Raw genomic sequence first — 27,738 nt, forward strand, 5'->3', positions numbered from 1 at the left:
TGCTGTTTCTAGGAGTTGGGTTTTTTGTTTGTTTTTTGTTTTTAAGATTCCACATATAAGTGGAATCATACAGAATTTGTCCTACTCTGCCTTATCTCACTTTGGTATAATGCCCTCAAGTTCCATCTATGTTGTTACAAATGGCAGGGTTTCCATTTTTATGGCTGGATAATAAACATCACTCTGTGTCTCTATGTATTTATACCACATTTTATCCATTCATCCATTGACACTTGGGTTCCTTCCATGTCTTGGCTATTGTAAATAATGCTGCGGTGAACACAGAGTGCATATCTTCAAGATGATTTCATTTCCTTCCAGGATATACCCAGAAGTCAAACTTCTCTTTTTAAAATTATTTTTATTAACATATAATGTATTATGTGCCCCAGGGTTACAGGTCTGTGAATCATCGGGCTTCAACATTTCAAGGCACTCACCATAGCACATACCCTCCAAACTTCTGTCTTCTAATAAGGACAACAGGCATTAGATTATGGCCTACACAAATCCAGTAGGACTTCATCCTAACATGATTACATCTGCAAAAATCCCATTTCTAAGTAAGGTCACATTCACAAGTACCAGGGCTTAGAACTTGAACATTATCTTTTGGGGAGACACAATTTAATCCCAAACAGCATTTATTTCTGTTTAAAAAAAATCAAGTTTGGGCACCTGGGTGGCTCAGTGGGTGAAGTGTCTGCCTTTGGCTCAGGTCATGATCTCAGGGTCCTGGCATCCAGCCCCAGGTCAAGTTCCCTGCTCAGCAGAGAGGCTGCTTCTCCCTCTCCCTCCCTCCCCGCCACCCCAGGCTCATGCTCTAATAAATAAAATCTTAAAAAAAAAAAAAAAAAATCAAGTTTGGGTACCTGGGAGGCTCAGTTAAGTGTCTGTCTTTGGCTCACGTCATGATCCCAGGGTCCTGGCATTGAACCCTGTGTCTGGCTCCCTGCTCAGTGGGGAGTCTGCTTCTGCCCCTCCCCGCTGCTTGTGCTCTAATAAATAAATAAAATCTTTAATTAAAAAAAACAAAAATCAAGTTTGATTCCCACATATTTTGCTTCCAAAATGTGCTGAGGCACAAAAACCATGCTGCAGAAACTCAATATACCCAAATCTCACCTCAATAGGTGTCTAAAGTTTTGAAAAGGCTTTCCAAAATTCTAAGATGAATCCCAAGTTTCATCAGATATGTAACCAAGAAAATTGGACTAAACAATCTTTTAAGATACCTACCAGCTCCTGATTAAAAACTGGAAAGCAAAAGCCAAAAATGTGACTACCATAGACTTCAGACACATAATCATCTGAATGCCTTTTTAAATTTACTATCAGGATTGAATCCATTATATGGAGGCACCAAAATGAATTTGTCGTGCTTGGCTCCATATGAATATACACTCAAACATGCCTAATACAGTTCCAGTGTTTTGTAAACTAGCAGTATTCCCATTGTATAACAGTCCAATATCCAAAACCCTCAAGAAACTTGTACCATTTTTCTAAGGGTTGAGGTTTATTAACCAGAGCCAGATTAAGACCTTCATACTAAAGAGACTATGAGCCCAAGACATGAGTAACTCCAAATAGCATCAACACTGAACTAGGAAGTAAACATAATGAAGTACAAAATCCCAATTTTTTCCCATAATTACTTTATCTTGAGTTCTCTTCTCTCATTTTAAAACACCTTTGTGCTCCCACTTTACTGGTGCCAAGATGTGTTCAATGTGCCTCTTGGGTGGGAATTCCAGCTCCAGCCTAACCGCCACCCAAGTTATGAGACTACACAGGGGGTTCCAGAAGGGGAGAATGGCCAGCCACAGGTCATCCTCCTCTTCCCTCATACACCCTCCATTGGATTCAGTGACACTGTCCCTGGCTGCAGGCTTCAGTGCATTTCAAGCCTGGAAACAAGGAAGCTAGGACGAATGCAACAGAGGGGCATGCTGATCCCAGGATGCCACTACCAAGAGGCATGTATTTTGCTTATAACTTTGCGTCTTAATTTAACACAGCTTAATTTAACACAGCTTAGATAAGCTCACTGCACAATTCCACAGGACACCTGGGACAGTGGGCAGCAATAGGCCTCCACGGTTAAGAGGAAGCAACCAGCAACAGCCATCGTCTTCCTCATCCCTCTCTCTCTATCTCCCACCCTTCCAAACAGGACGGTGGAGTGAGAGTAAGGACTTAAGTCAGATGGTCCCAAACAAATGATTTTTACAATGCAAGTGATGTACTTGAACGGACTTTAGGAATCAAAAAACTTCAACAGTGAGGATCACAGCATGTTAAACAGACCACCAGCACTGAAGGCACTTTTCCAGCTCTTTTATTCCTTTAATATCTTAACAAAAGATAGCCAAAATTTAAAAAAACCTTTGAAAAATATACAGTTTCATATTATTTACAGAACATGTAAGTACAGGTTCCAACATCATACAAACGTTGCTACGTTAGAAACGGCGAAAGGCAGGATATAACTCACTGCCTCCTGGCTGGTGCAGCCTAATGGCCACGCTTTCCTATTTCAACCCCCTGTGTCACCTGCTAACCTGATACACAGACTGTTAGGCACCTGAGAGGCTGGAAGACTACTGAATTTGAACTTCAATACCTTCTGCTGTGACCTTACTATTTTCAAAATTTACTGCATTTTAAATCTCTTCACAAGTCTATTTCATCCATCACTAAGCTACCTTTATTGTCATTATCCTAAATGATCAAATAGTAACCACGCAAACTATTAGTGTGTACACAGTTCTAAAAATCAAACATAAGACTGTGTAGCCAAGTTGTATCCAATAGATACTTAAACTCAATAAATTCCCTGGTGCTTTGTAAGCAATCTCAACTCTGTTGAACAGAAGTGGCATCTCTTTAGTTTCCATGCTCTGGACTATGTTTCTTAAAAAGGTATTAAAAAGTGACTGACGGTAATTGGAATAATTTGGTACCTTAGAAATTAATCAAGAACCCTAAGATACAAAATTCTAAATTATAGTTTTATTTGTATTTAAAAATACATTGGAAATTCTGCATATGCCCATGATCAAGCTCATTTTCAATGCACATTACTTAAATTTTGATGACATGGTTTGTTCTGACAAGTCCTTTTTTAAGGTGAACCCCGAATTACAGAAACTCCTGTAGATTTCCAGTTGCCCTGCCACCAATGATGTATATTGCTTCCTTGCTAATGATGATAGATGGCTTTCATCTGCCTTTTATCACCTGAACAGTTTTTCGACCATAATGATAGTAACTGTAAGCTGATGCAGCTGTGGTGAAAGCCGTGAAACACCTTTTTTTGGAAGAAAGAAAGAAAGGTTTAGTGGTCAAGTCTGAAACACAGTAACCATGAGAATCACAAAGAATACATGTAATAGAGTTATTTAAAAAGCAAAAAGGCCATGCGTGTGTTTCTTTTTTAGCTCCAGGAATCTAAAGCTGCTGCTTTTAAGAAAACTGTCAAACAGAATCTAGTTAATGAGCCCGAAAAAAATACTAGCGATTGTCACCTTTACCCAGCCATTATTCTAGGTGTCTTATGCCATCATTTTATGTTCACAAGAACCTTCTCTTACAGAGCAGCAGACGGAGCCCCAGGGAACTTTGCTGAGGGCCACAGAACCTTGACTGAGCCCTGTCCAGAGCCCTGTGCTCTTTCCACTGCTCCATGCTGCTGATGGTACTGGGCTTTTATTTCCTGCAGAATTCGAGCATCTGAGTCATTTTAAATAAAATCTGGCTTTTTTTGTTTGTTTGTTTTGTTTTAAATGATTTTTCCTTAAGTGAACTGCCAGATTCACCAGATTCTCTTGGAAGTTCCATGAGTGATGCTCAGGGCTTGCTGAATGTTCGTGGCCTACCAGGTTACTTTTTGGTGCACCTGTGTGTGTCTGCTTCCACCAGCTGAGCGAAGGTCACGGAGACTCTGTTTCTGTTTGATCCCAAAGCTGTCTGTGTCAGTTAGAAGTCATCTAAATTCATACCTGAACCAGTGCAACATACATGTAGGAAGAGCTGCTATTTCTGAGAACTAAGTGGAATACTTTGGAAATAATTTATAAATCAAAATGAGTTGCTAAGAACTACTGTCAAAGGCAATATGATTGTTGAAAGGCTAGAGAAAAATGGTCAAAATCTAGAAAGTTCCTATACTTAGACTGCTTTGTGAATGTCTTACGTTCTTCTACCACTTTAAAGAAACAGAAAATAAAAGTCGGAGAGGTTGTATTATGGATGTAGTTTAGTCAAGAAAGCAAAAACTCCCAGTTAGACTGATACTCAAAAAGAGGGGCATTGGTCCTCTATCACAAGATGTAGCATGAATCAAAAAAAAAAGTACACATATATTTTAGAAAATGAAATGTTTAGAACGTGTACCATCTTTAAAGCTTCTTTAGCCGATGTGACTTTCCTTAACGAACCGTTCTGGGCTCAGATTGCATCAAGTAAGGCTTTGGTCAAAGTGATGCAAGTGCACTAAAATGCGGTGCTTCAAGTCCAGTGTGGCGCATCTGGACTCTGACAGTCTGAATTTGATGTATTTTCAAGGAGACACATTTCAAAGCCATAAGGATAATAACATAAAACTCAAACTCCTTTCCCAAGTCTCCCTCCCAGTATGCCCTTGCACCACCAGGCTAGATGCGCTTTCCCCACCCACTCTCCCACACCCTACCTTGCTCGGGGTCCGTCCTTCACCTCAGAGGCCTCCCCCAGTCTTTCCCTGTATAAAGTGACTAGGCCTCCTGCTCAAATGCCACTTCCTCCCTGAAGCTTTCCCTCTTCTCCCTACCCGGGATCAAGTATCCTTCCCTCCTCCAAAACCCCAATACTTTATCTATACCTCTCCTTCCTTTTAATTTGAATGTAATTTCTATATCCCACGCATGGTACTAAACTGCAGAACAGTATCGGTCATAAAATACAGCCCCCAACTTTACCCAGCTGGTGCTCCTCAAACACGGTAAGACCCAGGTAAATTCTAAGACCGTCGCAATAAGCCATTTTGCTGACATTCTCAGAGAGTAATTCTACACTTAGCTTACCACAGTATCTGAAGATAAATGCTGTCAGCGTAATTGAAAACTGGAGCTGCCAAAGAAGCTGCCACCAAGATTAACTGGACTGCTGTGTTTACCTTAAAAAAAAAAAAGTCATAAATGAACAGTGCCAAGGAGATCCTGTTTCAAGCTCAAGAAACAAAGGCACAACCCATCATGCGGTAACATGACATCCTCGGCGTGCCTGGTGTTGGAATAGCCTTGCCAAAGAAGCTGGCATTCACACCCAACGGGGAACTTCAATAACCGGCTCATCTATCTGCACAGGTGCCCTTTATAGTGAGGCTAAGGGCATCTGTCAGAAAATACTACTACCTTGAATTTCCATAGCAATTCAATAACGTTGCAATGTTCTTGGCCTTTTTTCAGTTGTCTGTTAAAAGAGCCCCATGGAATAGAAATAATAAAGCTACCTCTTCACGGGTGAAAATGTCACAAGCTAAGTGACTTGCCTGCAGTCATAGCAGGTTACAGGGCCGAACCCAGAACCCAGACTCTCTAGCCCTTCATCCAGTGCCCTTGGCTTGCCCAAATGTCAAACCCTAAGAGGTCAGAAAATTGAAATGCATTCATCTCCACGAGAAGAGACTCTGGAGGCAAGGCATATGTTCCCCGACCCTACAAGACAGCATGGAGGACAGAAGGAAGAAAACAGAGCCAAGAAGGTGCTGGAGACTGCTTAACTCATCCTGAGAAGCGCGCTCGGGAAGAGGGTGTGAAGGATGTAGCAGGGGGACATGTGCACAGAAGCACCCCTATCGTCCATTCTGCAACCAAAAAAACAAGGATTCCACTTCATCTTTAAGAAATTAAATAATAAAATTGTCTCGAGAACTTCTTACATCTCTTTGAGTTCCTTTCTAAGCAGTGCTACACTCTGTTATGCTTGATACAAATGTAAGTCACTGGAATCTAAAGAAAAACAGAAAAACAAAAACCCTATAAACTCCACCCCAGGGAGTTTTATGTATACTAGTAACAACCCATCTGTCCCAAAGATGATCGGGGTCTCTAACCTGTTAAAGTACTGTCACAAGGGACAGGGCAAAAGGATGATAACAACAAACTTATCAAGGCTACTAGGAAAACAAATGTGCCTTGAGAGGCATTAATGAATGTTGTGTTCTCTGCATGCAAAGACTGGCACAGTTACCGTACTGAAAGGGGCTCAGGAAAACAGACAACAGATGGACAACTAAGAGTAGGAGTTGTTTATTAGTAAGTACGTTTTCCTATCCTTTCCACATAATCATCAGTGGTGAAAATGAAGGGCCTGATTTTATGGTGTTTTCCCCACAGAAAGGAGGGTAATGAAAGGAACCTCCATAATTTCTCTGTAGCTCATCAAGATGCAACTGTATTTCCACCTCATCCTCCTTCCCAAAACAGTGACCCTAATACCTCCTGATGCTTAAAAGCTCAGGCCACCAATGCAAAACATATGCATATACTAAGGACCCAAAAGAGCTCAAAGGACAAGAGAACTGGGTGAATGACCTCACTCTCTGTCTCCTACAGTCCGCACACGGAAATAAATCTTGCTGGCAGCTGCTGTGGACTGAGGCTTATATTCATTATAATGAACATTTACAAGGGAACAACTTAAAAGGATGTGTGTGTCTTACCTTGCTGATAAAGGTTGGTTTTAACCTAGCGGTGGCATAACAAGGATTGAAATACTTAGAAAGTGTTCGCTGGCAGAGGACAAAAAGATAAAGTTGATTCAAGTTATCATTCATGTTTAAAACAAACATCTTATTATATGTAGCTAACAGTTACTGAATATTCACCATATCCTTGGCTCTATGCTAGATGAGCCCTTTATCTGCATCTTCTTTTATCACCCTAAATGAGCAGTGTCTATATTCCTTGTAAATCATACACAGGTTACTGAAAACAGATTTTTTTAATTTATAGATTACTCAATCCCTAGAAAACTCTAACACAGTAACTATCCTGAAGTCTGCCTGATGACATCTGTTTTCTAAATAAACTCAATAAGTCTCCCTTATTGCTATTTTCTTTCACAGACTAAAAAATGAAATGAATAAGATCCTGCTGTTTTCTCTGGATTGAGAACCAAAAGATGAGGTGATTATGCTAGGCCTATGTGCTCAAGTGTCTGTACAACAATGAACAAATATGCAAACAAACCATTCTGCGTTTATACAACTGTGATTTTATAAAAATCTAGTTCCAGACAATCCATGGTTGAGGCTAAATCAGGCAGCAGAGGGACTTGGTCACACAAACATTCCAAACAGTTTGCTACTAGGGACAGGGCAATTCACTGTGGATGATTCAAAGAGCAAGATGACAGTTATGTATGGTTTTAAAAAATTCTTGAAAAAAGTATAAAAAATTAATGGCCATAAATTACTCCCATAAAGTGAAACTCAAGATACAATGGAGTGGGTCTGTTTTTTTTTTTTTTTTAACATTAAGTTATAAGTAATAATAAAAGAATTTTTTTTTTAAACACTCACCGGTGTTGGAAGAGTTCGATACCTGACGTAAAAAACAGCAGCAATCAGCATTACATCTCTTGAAATTATCATGTAAGTAAGTGGAACTGAAAATCAAATATAAAATAATTTTGAATGGGATTTTGAAAATTACTGATATTACACATACAATAAAACCTCATTCAGCCTTATGAACTGGTATTTCACAGAAGTAAAAATGTTGTAAATAAATACTTATTCATGGTTGCGGTTCCTTATAGTGAACCACTGATTTTTATATTCTTCTCTAACCCACCCTCAAACCAAGTGAAGGACTATGTCTGCCTTTCAGAATGTCAATCCTCTTGCCTTTTTTTCCTTCTTGCCCATGTTTTTAAGCTGTAGTTATTAATATTAGTGTCAGCCCTACTCAGCCCCCACTATCTCCTTTGTGACCTCTCAGCCTTGTGAATTTGGAAAAATGATCACCAGGCTCACTATACTTATATGGAATTAATGAGATGGTACAGACTGGAAAAGATACTGGAAGACTCAAACTATTATGCCAACTCCGGAGCTCTGATGGCTTCCACATTCTAGGCTATTTTATAAAGAGTAAAATTTGCTGTAAGTAACACTTGTGAAAAAAACAAATATTTTCATTCTTGTCTGGTCAGTTCCTATCCAGGCAACTGCTATTTTTTTTTCACTGCCCCATTCATCCAATGAATTCTAATTTTAAAAAGAATCCAATCAGTTGATAATTTTCTCATTATTCTTAAGATTCTATAGCATGGGGGTGCCTGGGTGGCTCAGTCGGTTAAGAGTCCAACTCTTGAGTTTAGTTCCAAGTCATGATCTCAAGGTCATGCGATGGAGCCCCATGTTAGGCTCTGTGCTGAGCCTGGAGCCTGCTTAAGATTCTCTCTCTCCTTCTCCCTCTGCTCCTCCTCACCCCCTCCAAAAGATTCTATAAAATGGCCCCAAAGCCAGAGCCAACAAAATATAGATTAATACCCAAAGAATCGCTGCTCCCTTGTTGAGTAACAATGGGAGGGCAGGGGTGCCTGGGTGGCTCAGTGGATTAAGCCTCTGCCTTCGGCTCAGGTCATGATCTTGGAGTCCCGGGATCAAGTCCCACATCGGGCTCCCTGCTCAGCGGGGAGCCTGCTTCCCCACTCTCTCTCTCTGCCTGCCTCTACACTTACTTGTGATCTCTGTCTGTCAAATAAATAAATAAAATCTAAAAAAAAACAAAAAAAAAAAACAATGGGAGGGCAGAGGTCCTGTTTCATTTCATATCCTTCTACACTACAGGTCTTAACTATGAACATATATTGCTTCTAGTAGAAAAAAAAATTTTTTTTAAAAAGAAAAAAATCCTGACAAATTGTTTCAAACTAAAATAACAGGGTCATGTGTATCCCCCTTTCATAATACTTTCAAACAGCTCTTTTTTTTTTTTTTAAAGATTTTATTTATTTATTTGACAGAGAGAGATCACAAGTAGACGGAGAGGCAGGCAGAGAGAGAGAGAGGGAAGCAGGCTTCTTGCTGAGCAGAGAGCCCGATGTGGGACTCGACCCCAGGACCCTGAGATCATGACCTGAGCCGAAGGCAGCAGCTTAACCCACTGAGCCACCCAGGCGCCCCTCAAACAGCTCTTTTATGAATTACTTTTGAGATGATATTTATGGTCCTCTCCAGTTCAGAAATTTTTTTTTAATTAAAAAAAATTTTTTAATTTTTTATTAACATATAATGTATTATTAGCTTCAGGGGTACAGGTCTGTGAATTCCAGGTTTACACACTTCATAGCACTCACCATAGAACATATCTTCCCCAATGTCCATAACCCAGTTCTAACATTCTATTCATTCTGCAACTCAAGCAAAATCTAACCAGAGATTACAATTTATTTATTTTTTTTTAATTTTTAAAAGATTTTATTTATTTATTTGACAGAGAGAAATCACAAGTAGGCAGAGAGGCAGGCAGAGAGAGAGGAGGAAGCAGGCTCCCTGCTGCGCAGAAAGCCCGATGTGGGGCTTGAACCCAGGACCTGGGATCATGACCTGAGCCGAAGGCAGCGGCTTAACCCACTGAGCCACCCAGGCGCCCCCAGAGATTACAATTTAAATCTGTGTTGGTTATGGCTATGATGTAAGTGTAGCTCCTTGGCCTAGTCCTGGATGACAAGACTATTTGAAAGAGAAAACACTTATCTACCACTTAAGTAATAGCATTTGGAGGACACAGAAGATACTGCTGTATGAGCCAAGTAACAAAACAAGACAGCCATGATTTTTAGGAGACTTCTGTGTCTGTAAAACAGATTTTTCTACAGCAGTCATTAGCTAGCAAAATCTAACCATCAGATTTTAAGATGCAGCACACTCATGCAAATTACATAGAGTAAACTTCCTAACCACAACTTCAGAAGAAACACTTGTTAGTGTATTTCATCATCACGAGGGAAAAGAGACTAGGACTGAGTCTTAAATAAGAAGTTTCTGCAGAAGAGATGAGGCAATTCAATACAATGCAAAGCCTTGAGTTCCTGTTCTAACCAGTAACACCCACACTACCATTTATTGAGTATCTGGCACTATTATAAGCATTTCATACATATTGTCAGTTAATCTATACATCGATTCCACAAAATAGGGACCATCGTTATTGCCATTTTACAAATAAGGAAAGCAAGCCTTAGGCAGATTATATAATCAGGCCAAGATCGTCAGTTAGTGAGAAGTACAGCCAGTACTAGTACTGTACCACTGGTCATCAGTACAGTAAGCAGTACAGCCGGAGACCGAGGAGTGGAACCTAGGTCTATGAAATTCCCAGCCTATGCTCAGGCCAGAGTGCGAGGCTCCAGCCCAGCCATGTGAGTCATGATTAGCACCTCCAGACTCCGTTTACCATCTGTAACAGCCTGGCGGAGGAAAGGAAAGTTAACAAAAATCAAGTGTTCTCCAAACTGCCCACCACAGAATCACCGTGGGAGAGCTTCACAGGATTACAGATGACCACTCCCTGGGGAATTCGCATGCACAGCCATGCTGGGACCCTGACTCACCAGGTGGTCTCTAAGGCCTCTGCCAACTGACAGTATACATACAGGCTTTTACTTTGGTTCTTTGGGCAATTTTATTGGGTTCCCTGGCTTCTGCATTTTCTAACTGCTCCTCCTTTCTCTCCAGCCTTCCCTTTCCTTTTCTTCCAGGGCTAAAACAGCTTTCATTTTGCTTATCAAAGTATAACAGTGTGTTAATGAGGGTAGAAGGGTGTAAAATGTGTCAGGGATTGCTCCAAGGTTTTCCTCCCTACTTGCTAACCCTCTCTGAAATAGGTAATGTCTGCAACAAAGAGGCATATTACAGACTAATTTTATTAGGATTCAAGAGAAATAAATAAAACAAAGTTACTTTTACATATCACAAGTGGTCATTTCAATATCATAGGTTATTTCACTGAGAATAACAATAATTACAGAAATTGATTCATACCAGCAATAAGAATTTGCTATACAGTAAACCAGAAATAATACAAGATACAGAAAAGAATCGTTATTTAGTAAATGCGGCAGAACAAATGCACCTAAGTACAAATTAACTTGGACTCACATCCCAGACTGCTACAAATGTAACAAACCAAATAAGTTGTTTTCATCCTTATCTCTTCTCCCATAGAGAGCAAGAAGAAGAGCAGAATTGTTTATTATCCTAATTGAGGAAGAAAGCACATTTCTTACTCTTGAGGAAACAAAGCTGTTCAAATCAAGGTGGATAGAACTTTTACAAAAATGCAGGCAGTATAAAAGTAAGAAGATGCAAGATAGCATATATACAGCTCTCCCCCTAAAACCTGCCTAAAATGACAGTGAAGGAATGAAAAGACAAAGTCACAAAGAGAATGGGAAGGGAAGACAAATTTCCCAGTTTCACATTTGTTAATAAGAACTACTTTAATTCAAACTGATTAAAGATACCTTTAAAAGCCCAACAAATCCCAAGCAAGATAAATAAAAAAGAAACTCCTATCAAAGTGATCCGAAGGGGGCATCAACAGATGAATGGATAAAGAAGATGTGGTATATATATACAATGGAATACTATGCAGCCATCAAAAAATTCCTGCCATTTGCAACAACGTGGATGGAACTAGAAGGTGGTATGCTAAGCGAAATAAGTCAATCAAAGAAAGACAATTACCATATGATCTCTCTGATATGAGGAATTTGAGAGGCAGGGGAGTGGGTAATGAGGGGAAGGGAGGGAAAAAAATGGAACAAGATGGGACTGGGGAGGGAGACAAACCATATGAGATTTAATCTAAGGAAACAAACTGAGGGTTGCTGGGAGGTGGTGGGGGAGGGATAGGGTGTCTGGGTGATGGACATCAGGGAGGGTATGTGATATGGTGAGTGCTATGAATTGTGTAAGACTGATGATTCACAGACCTGTATCCCTGAAGCAAATAATATAGGTTAATAAAAAATGATAATAATAAAATAAAATAAAAATAAAGAAATTCATACCAAGATATATTACTATGAAACTGCAGAAAACCCCAAAGACAAAGAGAAAATCTTAAAAGCGGCCAGAGTAAAAACAGTTAACTTCAAAAAAGAAATGGATTAGCAGTTGATTTCTTTTATACCAACAACAAACATGAAAATTGAATGATATGTTAAATGACTACCAACCCAGACTTCTAAACTCAATAAAAATATCCTTCAAGAACAGAGGCAAAATCAGAGAAAGACATATACTGCGCAGTATCATTTATATGTAAAATTTTAAAAATAATAAAAATAAAATAGAAGTTGAAATAGAAATAGCAAGTAAAAAAGTGGCTGCCAGAAGCTGGAGGACGGGAGAAACAGGGAGAGGTTGGTAAAAGCATGCTAACTTCCACTTTTAAGATCAGTAAAGTCTGAGGATCTAATGTATCATATGGTGACTGTAGTTGGTAACACTGTATTGTATTAATTGAAATCTGCTAGGAGAGTAGAACTTAATATCCTCACACATACAAAAGAATAAAATGATCTCATAATACAAAAGGATAAAGGCAAAATAAAATTATTTTCAGACAAATAAAAACAAGAATGTACCACCAGTTGACCAATATTAAAAGGATTTCTAAAGATGTACTTCAGATGAAAGGAAAGTGATCCCCGATGAAAGGGTTTAAGATACACCAAACAATGTAAGCCAGAAAAAAGTAAATACGAAGATACATCTAAATGAACACTATTAAAACAATATCATGTGGGTTTAAGAAGTATATAAAATTAAAGTATGACAACAATAACCAAAGTTGAGAAAGGAGTAAATGGAGGTCAAACACCAAACTTTGATAAGGATGAATAATTTTAAGAAAAACCAAATGGAAACAGAATATAACACAGCCAAACTGGCCACAGGGAAAACAAGTATGATGATAAAACATCGACACAGATGTAGAAAAGCACATATGAGCCAAATGAAACACATAAAATGGAAGACTGCTATACAAATATTAGTAATCACAGTAAATGTTAATGGATTCAATGTTCCAGCGGAAAGATAAAATATTTTTAGACTGGATAAAAATAAAGAAAACCCAACTATCTTCATGATATTTATAAGAAATATCTAAAATATAAAGACACAGAGAAGTTGAAAGTGATTTATCAGGCAAACACTGACTTGATCATTATTGAAGATATGGAGGGTCACACTTCATAATAAAACATTCAATTTATCAAAAAGACATAAACATCTAATTTATATACACTTAACAGCAGGACTTCAAAAGACACAAAGCAAATATCAGACTACAAAGAAAAATAATGGAAAACTAAACACAAAGGAAACTAACCTACTCTTAGTAACTGACAAACAAGCAGACCAAACAAAAAAGAACTCAGTAAAGATTTAAATATCAGGATTTAAAATTTGACCAAATGGATATATAGAGAACATCACACCCAACCACTACAACTTCAAAAATCCATTTGAAACACATGTAAAATGTTTATAAAATTTTACTGTAGGGGTGTCTGGGTGGCGCTCAGTCAGTTGAGCGTCTGCCTTTAGCTCAGGAGGTCCTGGGATGGAGCCCCAGGTCTGGCTCCTTGCTCAGAGGGAACCTGCTTCTCCCTCTCCCTCTGCCCCTCTGCCTGCTGCTCTCCCTGCTTGTACTCTCTCACTCTCCTCACTCTCACTCTTTTCTTTTTTTTTTTTTTTAAGATTTTATTTATTTATTTGACAGAGAGAGACACAGTGAGAGAGGAAACATAAGGAGGAGTGGGAGAGGGAGAAGCAGGCTTTCCATAGAGCAGGGAGCCCGATGTGGGGCTCGATCCCAAGACCCTGGGATCATGACCCGAGCCGAAGGCAGATGCTTGATGACTGAGCCACCCAGGTGCCCCACTCTCACTCTTTCTGTCAAATAAATAAAATCTTAAAAAAAAAAAAAAAATTGACCCTATACTCGCCTGAAGGGCTAAAATCAGAGCATGTTCTCTGGATATAAGGTAATTATGCTTGACATTAGTAATAAAAACATACCTAGAAAACCTCACAAATTAAGAAATAAATTTTTATTAACCCCCTAAGTCAAAGAAAGAATTATAATGGAAACAGAATATTTTGAACTCAATAATGGCAAAAATACTTCTATTGACACAGGAGATTCAGCAAAAGGGATACTTAAGACAAAATGTACAACCCTAAATGCTAACTTTAGAAAAACTGAAAGGAATGAGTTAAATATTCATCAGTTGTGCTGTTGTGGGAAAATAAAGCACCTTAAATGTGGCTGGTCTGAATGAGAGATGCTGTAAAATGAAAATTACACTGGCTTTTGAGAGCATAGTATGAGGAAAAACTCACTAATTTTTTATTACACATTGAAATGATATTTTTGATCTAGTAGGTTAAATGTTATTAAGATTATTTTCACCTGTTCCCTTTTATTTTTAATATAGCTACTAGAAAATTTTAAATTACATATATGGCTTCCATTATATTTCTACTAAACAGAACCGATCTAAAGAATTTGGAAAAAGAATAGCAAGGGAAACCGGGAGAAAGAAATAAAAGAGCAAGATTTAATGAAGCAGTGAGCATATCAGACAAAGCCCAAAGTTGGTTCTTTAAAAAGATTCATAAAACTGATATACCTCTATTAAGACAATTCAAGGGAAAAAAACAAAGAAGGGACAAATAACTAATAATCAGGATGAAAAGGGGGACAGCACTGCTACATATCCTAAGGACATCAAAAAGTTAATGTGGATACCATAAATAGTTAATGGTAAATCTTTATAAATGTTGTTGTAATGGACAAGGTCTTAGAAAAACACCACAACTTACCAAACAGACAAAAGATGAGCCAGAAAATCTGAATCATCCTATAACAAAAAAAATGAATCACCTATTTGAAAACTCTTTCCTAAACTCCAGTCCTCAGTGTTTCAATAAGTTCTACCAAACATTTAAAGAAGGAATATTGCAATTTCACACGAACATCTCCCAAGAATGGGGGTGGGGGGAAACCCTAGACTTCCTAACTCTTATTATGTGATCAGTATAAATTTAATAGTAAAACCTAATATATCCTTGTTGGATAATCAGAAAAAAAAATTCCAAACCAATCTTTTGAGTACTGATACAAAATCTTCAACAAAATATTAGAAACTAAATTTAGCAATATTTTCATAATCTATCATGAGCAAATTAGATTTATACCAAGAATTTCAGGTTGATTTAACATGAGAAAATCACTAATGTAATCCATACCACATTAAGAGCTTAAAAAAGAAAGTAAATGACTAATACATGAAGAAAAAGAATTTGATAAAATTCAATATCTAATTGTAATAAAAACTCTTAGCAAACTCCCAACAGAAGTGAACTTCCATAACCTTTCATATCTATATAACCCTAGAGGAAACATTTAATAGTGAAATGCTGATAACTTCCTTTTCAAACTGGAAACAAAACACAGACACTATTCCTATTCAACATTGTACTGTGCAGTATGGAAAAGCAAGGGGAAAAAGGGTAAAAGAATTGGAAAAGAAGAAATACACTATCATTAGTTACAGACAACACATAATTGAGGATGTAGAAAATCCAAGAGAATTTACATTATTAGAGTAAGAGTTTTTAAAAATATTTTATTTGATAGAGAGAGCAGGAATGGGGGGAGAGGGGCAGAGGGAGTGGGAAAAGCAGACTCCCCAATGAGCAGGGAAGCCCGACATGGGGCTCCATCCCAGAATCCCAGGATCATGACCTGCGCTGAAGGCAGATGTTTAACTGACTAAGCTACACAGGCACCCCGAGAATAAGAGTTTAACAAGTTTTGCTAGCACAAAAATCAACAACAGAAATAGAACTGATTTTAGTTATTACAAAATGAAATAGTAAAAAGCTACCATTTAGAAAAGCATCAAAATTACCAAGTAATAAATACCATGTAATAAATCTAATAAAAAATTGTTTATTACCTCTCTGAAGAAAACTAACATTCTGACATCTTTTTTTTTTTTTAAAGATTTTATTTATTTATTTGACAGAGATCACAAGTAGGCAGAGAGGTAGGCAGAGAGAAGTGGGGGGGAAGCAGGCTCCCTGCTGAGCAGAGAGCCTGATGTGGGGCTCAATCCCAGGACCCTGAGATCATGACCTGAGCCGAAAGCAGAGGCTTTAACCCACTAACCCACCCAGGTACCCCCATTCTGACATTTTAAAAAGACTAAATAGAGTAGATGTATCATGCTCATGGACTGGAAGATCAATATTATAAAGATAACAATTCTTTCAAATAGAGTTATAGACTCAATGCAATCCCAATTAAAATTCCAACAGGCATTTCTGGGGAACTTGAAAAGCTGATTCTAACATTTACATACAAGGGGCGCCTGGCTGGCTCAGTTGGTAGAGCTCGGGGCTCCCAATCTCAGGGTCCTGAGTTTAAGTTCCATATTGGGTGTAGAGATTACTTAAATAAATAAACTTAAAATACATTAAAAAAATAAAATTTACACACAAAATGGAAAGGGTTAAGAACATCAAAGGTGGAAGGACTTGCTCTACCAGGTATTAAGACTTTTAGCAAAGCAGTAACAATTAAGGATGGTATTAGTATAAAAACAGACAAATCAATGGGGAACAACTAAGACAACCCAGAAACGGACCCATGTATATAAAGACATTGCAGTGAGCCTGGAAATACAGACTTTTTCATAAAAAATGCTGGGACGGGGAAGCTGGGTGGCTCAGTTGATGAAAGAGTCTCACTCTTGGTTTTGGCTTGGGTTGTGATCTCAGGGTTGTGGAATTGAGCCCCAAGCTGGGCTCCCACACACAAGAATCCACTTGTTCCTCTCTCTTTGCCCCTCCCCCTGCTTGCCCTCTCTCAAGAAAAGAAAAGAAGAGAAAAGAAAAGAAAAGAAAAAATCTGTTTTTAAAAAGTGCTGGGATAATGTGATACCCACAGAAATAGCTAGAAAATTAATTTTTAGGAGAGATAATTTTTTTCTACCATCTTTTTTTTTTTTTTTTTTTTAAGATTTTATTTATTTATTTGACAGAGAGAGATCACAAGCAGGCAGAGAGGCAGGTAGAGAGAGAGGAGGAAGCAGGCTCCCCGCTGAGCAGAGAGCCCGATGCGGGGCTCGATCCCAGGACCCTGAGATCATGACCTGAGCCGAAGGCAGCGGCTTAACCCACTGAGCCACCCAGGCGCCCCGAGATAATTTTTTTCTAAAATATCAACTAGAAAATATGTAAAGAAACAAAAAAATCTAAAAACTTTCCAATACAAAACATAATCACATATAGGAAAAGGTACCCGAATGGCATGAGACATCTCAACAGCAAGATGGAATCTGGAAGTCTACAGAACAGGGTCTTCAAAATTCTTAGTGAAAATGATCTGCAACTGAAAGTTATGCCCAATTCAAATCTCAATCAAGTATGGAGGATAGAATAAAGACATTTTAGTTGTCTTTAGAATAAAGACATCATGGACCTCTGAAACTCTGGCTGCCACAGTACATCCTTACACAGGAAACAACAGAAGTTTGCACTCCACCAAAAGGAAACTCTCAACAAGGAAGCCATGGAAACTTGGAAAAATAGACCCAACACAGAAGAGAGACAACAGAAATTCCCAGAATAATAGCAAAAAAGAATTCTCAGCTTACAAAACAACATATACCAATTATTCAGGTAATCTCACAGGAACATTATCTATTATGCTAAAACCTGGATACAATTTCTTTGTTCAAAAGGGAAATATCTGACCAACCTTTGTAAAGTAATACAACAAAATACAAAAATAACTCTAAAAAATTGGAGGCATGAAAGTATGTGCACACATGCACACACATACAAGATCATTTAGATCTTGAACAAAATCAACAGAATGTTGCTTAGGTTCCTTTCCCCTCCACAAATTATATTAGAATGAGAGTACCCTTGCCCCTTCAACATCCCCAACTGTATAAAGATCAAAATTCTGACTTTCAAAGAAACACATAAATATAAACATTAATCCAGTTTATTTTTTAATTTGGCATGGGAATTTAAAAGCCTAAAAATAAAAGAGAAAAAGAGCCTGTAGATTGAGAAGACTATACTAGACTGAAATGCCATTACACTTCTTCCTATCAAATGGCAATAACAACATGCTATGGAAAGACCATGCGGCAATGTTTGCTTTATTCTCGGATTCTAACACTTGGAAATTAACAGTTTAATCTAAACCATGGGAGAAAAATTAACAAATACAGCTTAAGTAGAAAATGAACAACCAGAAAAGCACATGCAAAATAAAAAGCAAAAGATCGTAAAATTTAGAGTATTCAGATAATGTACAAACTATACATATTTTATATATATATCTTTTATATATATATATACATATATGATTTCAAGTTGCATAACAATGTCTAAGTAAAACTAGTAATGTGAAATTTTATAAACATTTTCAGGATTTCAGAGCTCTCATTTTTTTATGATTAAACTGTACTAAATAAGCAACAGACTTAAGAAAACTCTAAATTGCTTTCAAAAACCAGGCACTAAGTAGGAATATAAAATACCATGTCAAAAAATTCTAAATATGAATTGGCAATGCGAAATAATATTTGCTTAAATTTAACTTCAAACAATCTAAAACAACAGATTCTGCTAATAAAACAAGGACATAAATTCTAAAGTAAAATAACAGCTTGACAATCAGAGCAGTTCAATGGTTTAAAATTAGGGAAACAGTTTAAAGTTGAAAAATATATTTTTAAACCAAAAATTACTTGTCTATCAAGAGAAATTCTAAACTGACTAATGTTATTCTTCCCTACGCTATTTAAAAGTACGCAGGATGGCGTTCTTACCTGGAATAAGATCTGCATAGGTCAAGCTAACATATAAGATGCTGATAAGTATTTTATCAGCAAGTGGATCAAGAGCACTTCCCAAAGCTGATTTTTGATTGGCCCAGTTTCGAGCAATAAATCCATCCAACTGAAAATAGAAGTTTTTTTTAAAACAAATGTCATAATAGATACAGAGTAGATATCTTGAAGGTTAATAGATACCAGAATAACAAGTATATTTTCATAAAATGTTAATAAAACCTCTTCTGTTTCTTACCCTCAAACCTTCTCATTCTTGCACTGGTTTGGTCTAAAAACAATTTCACTTTTCTACAGTACTTTTCTTTCTCAAGGCCTTCCAGTATTTCTTTTATTTTCCTAAGGCCCTGTTGTGGGTTGAATCCAAACACAAACTTAGAGATTTAAAGGACCCCCAACAAAGCCATGGAAAAGCATGGCGGACCGAACACGGACTGGCAGCCACTCCTTTGAGCCTTGGGTTATTTCACTACAGCCAAAATAGCTGCTTTTGCTTGCAAGGACTACCTGTTAACTCTAAGACTTCGATTTTCACTCCTACCTACTTTTCTATGGTAAGAACCAACACAACAGTTCTCACTGTTATTTTTTGTTTAGTGCAACTGTTAATTCCATGTTTGACTGTATGTGAATAAAAAACTCAATCCTCAGGGGCGCCTGGGTGGCTCAGCTGGTTCAGTTGTCCAGCTTTTGGTTTTTGGCTCAGGTCATGATCTCACGGGTCATGAGATCCCAGCCCTGTATTGGGCTCCACATTCAGCTCCACATTCAGTGGGGAATCTGCTTAGTAAGACTCTCTCCCTCTGTCCCTCCCCACTCACCTGCATGTGTGTGCTTTCTCTCTCTCCTCTAAAATAAATAAATCTTAAAAAAAAAAAAAAATCAATCCTCTGTACCCGGCCTACTTAAAAATCTTCATATGAAAATTACTTACTCACTATTCCTGGAAGCCAATCACATTTTAAAGCAGAAGTCATACATGGTTATCAATGGGCCAAATGGGGCCTGCAAGCAGCTTTCTGCTTAACCTGTCCAGAGCTTTCAAAACCATAAATTAGTTGCCAATATTTAAATATTCAAGTCTTACCACAAAAGTCCAGATCTCTAATTTCATTTGAGAAATGGAAAGATCTGATTCCCCTGGGGCCACAAGATGAATTGAAAGCAACTATCTATCACCTATTCCCATTAAATAAGGGAGGTTATTTTCTGGCTTTCCAAGTCTCTACCTGGCTTTCATTCACTTTATTTAATTTCAAGCTTCAACAAATGTTTGAATTTTCTAGTCCTATTTCCAAGGACAAAGAACCAAAGAGAAATCAACTTAGACATAATTTAGCATGTACTTTTTTTTTTTTTTTAAAGATTTTATTTATTTGTCAGAGAGAGAGGGAGAGAGAGCAAGCACAGGCAGACAGAATGGCAGGCAGAGGCAGAGGGAGAAGCAGGCTCCTGCTGAGCAAGGAGCCCGATGCGGGACTCGATCCCAGGACGCTGGAATCATGACCTGAGCCGAAGGCAGCTGCTTAACCAACTGAGCCACCCAGGCGTCCCTAGCATGTACATTTTAAAGGATAAATAAGTCCTCTGTATCTCAAGTACTCCAGTGAGTGAGTTAGAGGTCTATGGTTAAGAACTTGCTCTTTGGCAGCAGAACATAACTGGTTCAAGTCCTGGCTCAGCCCTTTACTATGTGACCTTGGGGAAATTATTTGGCCCAAACTTCCCTTTCCTCATCTGTATAACCTACCTCAAAGGGTTTATTGTCTTCAGCACATAATGGAATTAATACTATTTAGTACTCAGTAAATCCTCAAGGAAAAAAAAAAGCAGTTTACCAGCTTTTACTACAGCCACTGAAAGAACCTATTTTCTAGTAAATATACTACATGTAACAATGTTTAGAACTGGGCACTGGGGCCTTGGAAGATTCAGGTTTCAGTTCAGCTTTTGATCTCAAGGAACTTAACCCTCCACTTTTTCACTAGCATTATGGTCTGGTCCTCCCTGTTCTTCTACTTACATTAGATTCCAAGGTGACCAACATCATCGCTCCTTTGCAGACATCTGTAACTCTCTCACTTCACTCTCTATCCACCCTTACACAAAACTATCCATGTACTTACTCCAGGCCTGCACCTAATCAACCGACCATTGCTCGAGAACACGTAAGTGGGCTAAACTGGCCTCACTTCAAATTTGGAATCATAAATCTCCCATGGGCGCTCAGTACTGCCTGGCAATCCCACACCTGACTGTTTACCTTTTCTTTTCGCACTGTCTGTTTGCACTTCAAGCCTACTCCTCCTTCACTCCCAAAGCCTCTCACTCTAACTCATGATCATATCTATACTTTCCTTGAAAAACAGAAACAGATTGTTAGCACTCCCTTATATTCCCACCCACAAATCCACCACCTACCTGCTGTACCCAGACACATTCTCTGCCTTCCCTGATTCATGATCCTAGGCCCTCTCACCTTCTCTGATTTGCCTGTCTACTCCCCCATCTCTCTTGCATCATCGATTTCCTCCTTTCTGTCTGGTCATTTAATTAACCAGGTAATTAACAACAAAAATTTCCCCAGTACTACCTTTCTTGACCTACTTCCCTATACCCCTATAAAGCAAAACCTTCTCAAAGCCATGTGTATTGTCATCATACCTCACATTTGTCGCCAAACCACTCTGATTGTCCCCACTCCTCTAGAGATGGTGCTCATGAAGACCACCAATGAATTCAACATTTTTAGCATACTTGACCTCAACACAATTGAAGCATTGTCTTTACTTAACTTTTGGTACACCTGATGGTCTAATTTTCTTCCTTTCTCACCAGCTCTTCTTTCTCAGTGTCCTTCACGGGCTCCTTTTCTATTGCTTCACCTACTGCTCATTTCTCTGACCCCTTCTCTTCTTTAATCCAGCCAAAAATCACTTCACCCAGACTTGACCATCCATATGCTGATAACTCTCAAATTTATCTCTAACCCTGACTTCTTCCAACTCCAAACTACGACTACCAAACTGATTACCTCTACGTTGACAGGCACAGCAACTCTTGGTACTTTTCTATTCTGTCCTACCCTGAGTGTTGCTCATCACAGAAATTGTTACCTTCATGCACTAGTTGTTGAAAAGAAAACAAAAAGTAACAGCCTTTCAGACGTATTTCTCTCACTGCACATATGTAATCCACTGACGTATCAACTCAATCTTCAAAACATATCCCAACTCACTCATTTCTCTCCAAACTCCCACCCAGACCAAGCTACTGCCACTGCCACTCCCCTAGGTAACTGTAAGCCTCCTAATCAGCCTCTCTGCTTCCATTCTTGCCTTCCTACAACCTATTTCCCATATACAACATCAATCAGGCCTTGTCATTCCCCTGCTTAAATTCCCCACGACTCCCACTATCTGCCCAGTGGCCAATCTAGAGGCATCAAAACCTCCATGAAGTAAATGTGAAACATGGTGCCAGATAGCTCAGGTTTTCACATACACTGTATATTTAGAAAAATGTAAATGAGGCCTGTCTGAGTTCAGTGAATACGGCAATATCATGTGGCAGCTAAAAAAAGGTATGAGGAAAAGAAGAGCAAATCCAGTAACTAAAAAAAGATCTTTTCACATTAAAAAAAAAAATCCATTATCAATATAACGGCCTTTGACAGACCTGGAGTGTGTCTGAGTAGAGACCTTCAGGCTACAGAGATAAAAGCAAGGACAAAAAGGAAAAAAAAGAGAGAAAAGAAAGAAAGAAATTGTGAGAATGAGGAGAAAGAGTGACAAATAGGAGCTAAACTCTGAAAAAAAAAAAGTGGGAACCATTCTGAGATGCATATTTGGAAACGCTATATAATGCAAATGTCCTCCTTTGTTTACCCTGCAAATTCTTCACTTAATCCTGTATTGTTCACCGGTGCTAAAGGGCAGGTGGAAATCTGTGTCTGTGAACCTCAAACGGAATAGCTGACATAACAGACACTATACAACTGTTATTTATAGAAAATTAGTTTATCTTCACTTTCATTAAGTAAGTATCAAGCAATACTTTCCAAACATAAATCAGTCTGAAGAGGCACCAAACCATTACTGCCTGTCTGGGTGCTCACACAGATCTCGGACCAGCCTTGTATGAGGATATAATGTATTTATTTCTACATGTGAACTCTGCCCTGATCTTAAATTTCTCCTCTATCTTTCCACCACTTTCCTCAACTGCATTTTTGGAGGACGTGTAATTTAAAAAGTAATTTTAAATCCCTTATGCAACAAGGTGGGTGATAAATACAATTAAAGTCACACATGCTGATGGCTGGTAGTCCACAAAAGCCTATTTCACACATACGCTGCCTTCCATTATAAAATTATTTCCCAAGTTCTAATTTGATATAACCCGAATAAATCCTTCCCTCCTCTAAAACTGACACAGTGATATAAAAGGGCTATTTTTTCATCTGTCCATCTACTGGGGGAGTGGAAGAAGGAAGGATACCTAATGCCTGGCCCAGGGCAGGATCTTCTGCTGGGTTAGTCAGACAGACACTGCAGAGCAGGGATCAGAAACCAAATCTGTGTGGATGCTTAAAGCCTCCCACCAGCATAAACCTGAGTAGAGCTCTGACCTCTACAAGCTCCCTGGTCACAAGAACTGACCCACTGTTTCTGCCCCTCACCAGCCAAACCAATTGCTGTTAAAGATCAGAGTATTTCCATTACAATAAACAGAAAAATAGTCTCATAACTTCTCTCCTTTATTTCTATCCCTAAAGCAAATACTTGGCTTCTTGGGAATTTCTAAGGGCTTTTCTTTAACTAAGAAGTTAAAAACCAAGAGTAAAAAGCACTCCTCCTATGCCTCCCAATAACTTTCACTTCCTTCCTTAGATCACTTAAAAAATAAAGAGTTCCATACAGACGTTAAAGACAAGTCCTTATACAAAGTACTGGGTCAAACGCATCTTGAGGATTTCCTTCCAGGAAAAAGCAGACCAAGTCTGTGCTATTTCAGTGTACCAGAGACCCTGGGATTTGAAAGGGGAGCAAAACGGGGAGTGCATTTACAACTTACCAAATCAGTTAGCCCAGCTAAAGCAAAAACTCCTAGTGCAATATTAAAATCCTCTTCAATAATCAAATAGCCCAAAACTGGGGCCAAGCCAATTCTTGTCATTGACAACATATTTGGGATTGTCCATGGGTTTTCATACTGAAACACAAAGACAACAAAATTTAAATTAAATGCTAGGAATTCATACTTTAACCATATTAGAAAAATATGCTTACACCAACTTAGGAGTCAAAAACTATATAAACTTTAAATTTAATACTTTGACTTTTAAAATCCATTCTGTTGTTTACAGACGGTAGCTCTAAAACTGTTAGAAATACAGAAGATGAAGATATGTCATATGCCCAAAAAGTGTCTGCTATATAGAGAGTGTGTGTACATACACATACACACACACACACATTTCCTAAAGAGAGAAAAGAATATGCATTATTTACCATATAGGTCAAGGCTTTAATATAGGACTTCAGGATTAGAATTAAAACCTTACAACACTCTGCTTTTAACAGTGTAACTTCAAGAAGATCTTATACTTCAAGTAGAAAGCCTAGATGGAAGTGTCAGGGAAAAACAAACAAACAAACAAACAAAAACGAGCCAAATTGGGGCGCCTGGGTGGCTCAGTGGGTTAAGCCGCTGCCTTCGGCTCAGGTCATGATCCCAGGTCCTGGGTTCAAGCCCCACATCGGGCTGTCTGCTCAGTGGGGAGCCTGCTTCCTCCTCTCTCTCTGCCTGTCTCTCTGCCTACTTGTGATTTCTCTCTGTCAAATAAAAAAAAAATTGTATTTAAAAAAAAACAAAAAACAAAAAAAAAAAAAACCGAGCCAAATTATCAACCCCAGGCATTTTGGCCTAAAATGCTTAGCAAATAACTTCTCTCCCTCCCCTGCACATACTCATCAAAGGAAGGCTAAATGCTATAGAGTATATGGACATATGATGAAGAGGGGAAAAAAATTTAATTCCATGATTTCATCACTGAATGGATAATTGCTGGAACAAAATGGAGATAGAAATAGGGCTTGAGACCTTTAGGAAATAAAGAGAAATTATGTAAATCTGTTCAAAACAGCCATGAAAATGTTAGAATTTCCACCTAGAATCTGCGGGCTTTAATATTCCTTGAAACTTCATGTGGAGCCAAGCTGTTTGAAGTTGGCACTAACAAAAGGGCTCTTTGGCAGCTACTATGAAGAACATTACTTACTTGCCAAACAAAATGTTGCATGAGAATATTTCAACTTTAAAAAGCCCCACCCTAGTGGAGCTAAGATACCCTGCCCAACAGGATACAGAAATAATACCAAGAAAATGTCTCCCTAAAGCCTGGACTTTTTCTCTACTGGTGAAGGTTGCCAACTCCTACCCCATGGGACTATCTCCTCACAAGACTAACCCTACTCTTAATTAGTAACCAATTAATCTGAACCTTAACTTTGATTAACAGTGACAGTTTCCATTTCTAAAGAAATCTTTTCAAATTCCATGAACCATCCCATAAGAAAAAGCAGTTCTCTAAAGATACTAAATTTGTGTTTATTAACGAACTGGTAAGAAATGTTTACCTTAATTTGAAAAGAGAATGGAGTTGTTATGGCAGAATACTGCCACTGAAAGCTACAGAAAAAACTTCAAATTCTCCGGAAACAAATCACCAAACAAGAAGTAGTACAAACCTCTTCTCAAGGACCCTTTATTGAAAGTAGAGCACATTATGTAATGAAATGGGAAAATTCTGGGAACATATTCCAAATTCAAGTTCAAAGGTCAGAGTGTTTCAGAACCCAGAGAAAAAACTCTGTTTACCATGGTCTGTTTACCATAATGTGGTACTGAGTAAGTCAAACACTGATCCAATATTACAGCAACTCGGGGTGGGGGTGGGGAGGGAAGTTCATGACTGAGAAAAAGGAATCACAAAACAAAAGGTCAAAATAGAGTCCCAAGTGCTCTCTTCCGCAGCACATATACTAAAATAGAGTCCCAAAATTAATGTCAGAAATACCCATAGGGCAAAATTAAAGACAAAGTTGCAAACAGCCAGATCATTTCATTTGGCGAATTAATCAACAGAACTATAATGTTGTTGGAACAGTGAAAGAGACTTATTTTTAGCTCCATATAAAATATTTTAAAGTACCTCATTAATTTCTAATCATTACATTTGCAAAAGTATCTAAATTACAATTAAGAGAGCTAATCTCAGATTACCCAACCAGATAACCTGTGGCATACTCGACCAACTACTGCCGCTCTGGGAAGGACTTCAGCCACCATATGGCAACCTCAAAGCATCCAGCGTTCAAACCCCGACATACTTTAGCTATTAGTGGAGCTGAGACCCCGGCCAGGATGTGGCCACCTCAACCCATGCTGTACAACTGATGAAAGCAGTACAGGGCCCACTGAAGACATAACAATTGAAGATGTAATAATTGCATGAGCCTTGCTAACATGACATCAAAAGCTCTCCCACATTCATGCTCTGGTGTCTTCTGCTTGGGCAGTATTTCAAAAGGTAAGGGGACAAATATTTTGTTCTATTACCTCAAAAAAAGAGTTGTAATCTTCTTCTATAATTAGAGATTAAAGAATCCTTTAATTACGATTAATTATCCTTCATCTTGTAATACATAAGGTTACCAAAGGTCAAATGATAGTGAACCAAACCTGCACAAACCAAAAAGCTTGTATCTCTTCTAAAGATTCCTACTGACTTGCCCTAAACGTTGGGGAATGGCTTCAGAGAATTAAAAATAGACTTAATAAGACAAGTGAAGGCTATTTTTACCAATGCAATATCCTGTGGCCGATCCCGCTTAAGGTGCGGACAGAAAGGGGGTAGGGAAGGAGGAATTCTAACTTGACCGCCGAGACTAAAGGTGGACTCGGCTGGCACCTCTGAAATTCATCCCAACTGAATGACCTGCCCGTTACTCTTCAGGGAACGGTTTACAAGTTCTGGAACGGAAATGTCTGACTTGGGGCAGTCAGAGCACGTTATCTTCCTCCAAGTCCGACCTCCGTGAGGGCCCGCGATCCCCACCCAGGGTTGCCCCTCCGCCGCCTCCTCTATACATACCAGGCTGGTGGCGCTCGCCTGGCCCCATCGGCCGCCCCGGGCCTCCGCGGCGGCGTCCTCTCCGGCTGCGGGCCCTGGAGCCGCCTTCCCCGCGCCGGAGCAGTGGCCCCGTGGGTTGGCCCCTGGCAGCCGCAGACCGAGCGCGGCGGGGCGCAGCCACCAGCGCTCCACCAGGCAGCCTAGGCAGCCAGGCACCGAGCGCAGCAGAGCCCCGCGGGCGCGCCCCTTGCCCGGCCGCACCCCTGGCGCCCATGCCGCGCTGCGAAGGGACCCCCACGAGCCGCGGGCCACGCGCGAAGCCAGCATGGCCCTGCCGCCGCGCCGCGAGGACACAGGCGGCGAGAGCTCAGCAGCCTGGGGCACTGGCGAGCCGCCTCTCCATAGAGTGCCCACAACGTCGGGGAAGCTCAGCCGCCTCCATGGCAGTTTTCAAACCCCAGCACGCTTTGCTTATACAGGTGGCCCGGAGCCGCCAAGGACGACGCCTTCGCGACGCTTTTGCGACACCGTCGGCGCTGGCCTTCCCAGCGCCCCCGGAGGTAGCAGAAGGAGCGTTGCGTTAGGCACCGTGGGCTTGCTGGGAGCCGTAGGTTCGTGGTGCGGTGGCTTTCTTGCTGCGGTGGTCGGAAGCT

At 39.3% G+C, this 27,738-nt stretch overlaps 1 protein-coding gene and 1 long non-coding RNA gene across 4 annotated transcripts; one reads left to right on the forward strand and one right to left on the reverse strand.

Annotated features, from left to right (window-relative positions):
- Positions 1-2,324: 2,324 nt before the first annotated feature.
- On the reverse strand, positions 2,325-27,579 carry CRLS1 (cardiolipin synthase 1). Of its 3 annotated transcripts, none has more exons than XM_047743736.1 (7): positions 27,107-27,578; positions 24,025-24,162; positions 18,928-19,057; positions 7,568-7,653; positions 6,707-6,775; positions 5,067-5,158; positions 2,325-3,313 (listed from the first exon to the last, which is right to left on the reverse strand). In XM_047743736.1, the coding sequence occupies exons 1-7, from the start codon at positions 27,410-27,412 to the stop codon at positions 3,226-3,228; spliced, it is 909 nt and encodes a 302-aa protein (XP_047599692.1). In that variant the 5' UTR covers positions 27,413-27,578; the 3' UTR covers positions 2,325-3,225. The 3 variants fall into 3 exon arrangements, with proteins under 3 accessions (XP_047599692.1, XP_047599694.1, XP_047599693.1); XM_047743738.1 differs by lacking the exon at positions 27,107-27,578 and adding an exon at positions 25,054-25,073; XM_047743737.1 differs by lacking the exon at positions 6,707-6,775 and having other exon boundaries at positions 27,107-27,579.
- On the forward strand, positions 8,364-8,909 carry LOC125108232 (uncharacterized). Its single transcript, XR_007129842.1, has 2 exons — positions 8,364-8,588; positions 8,809-8,909. It is a non-coding gene; the product is annotated as an uncharacterized LOC125108232 (long non-coding RNA).
- Positions 27,580-27,738: the final 159 nt, after the last annotated feature.

Source organism: Lutra lutra, chromosome 9, assembly GCF_902655055.1.
Source record: "Lutra lutra chromosome 9, mLutLut1.2, whole genome shotgun sequence".
NCBI lineage: Eukaryota > Metazoa > Chordata > Mammalia > Carnivora > Mustelidae > Lutra > Lutra lutra.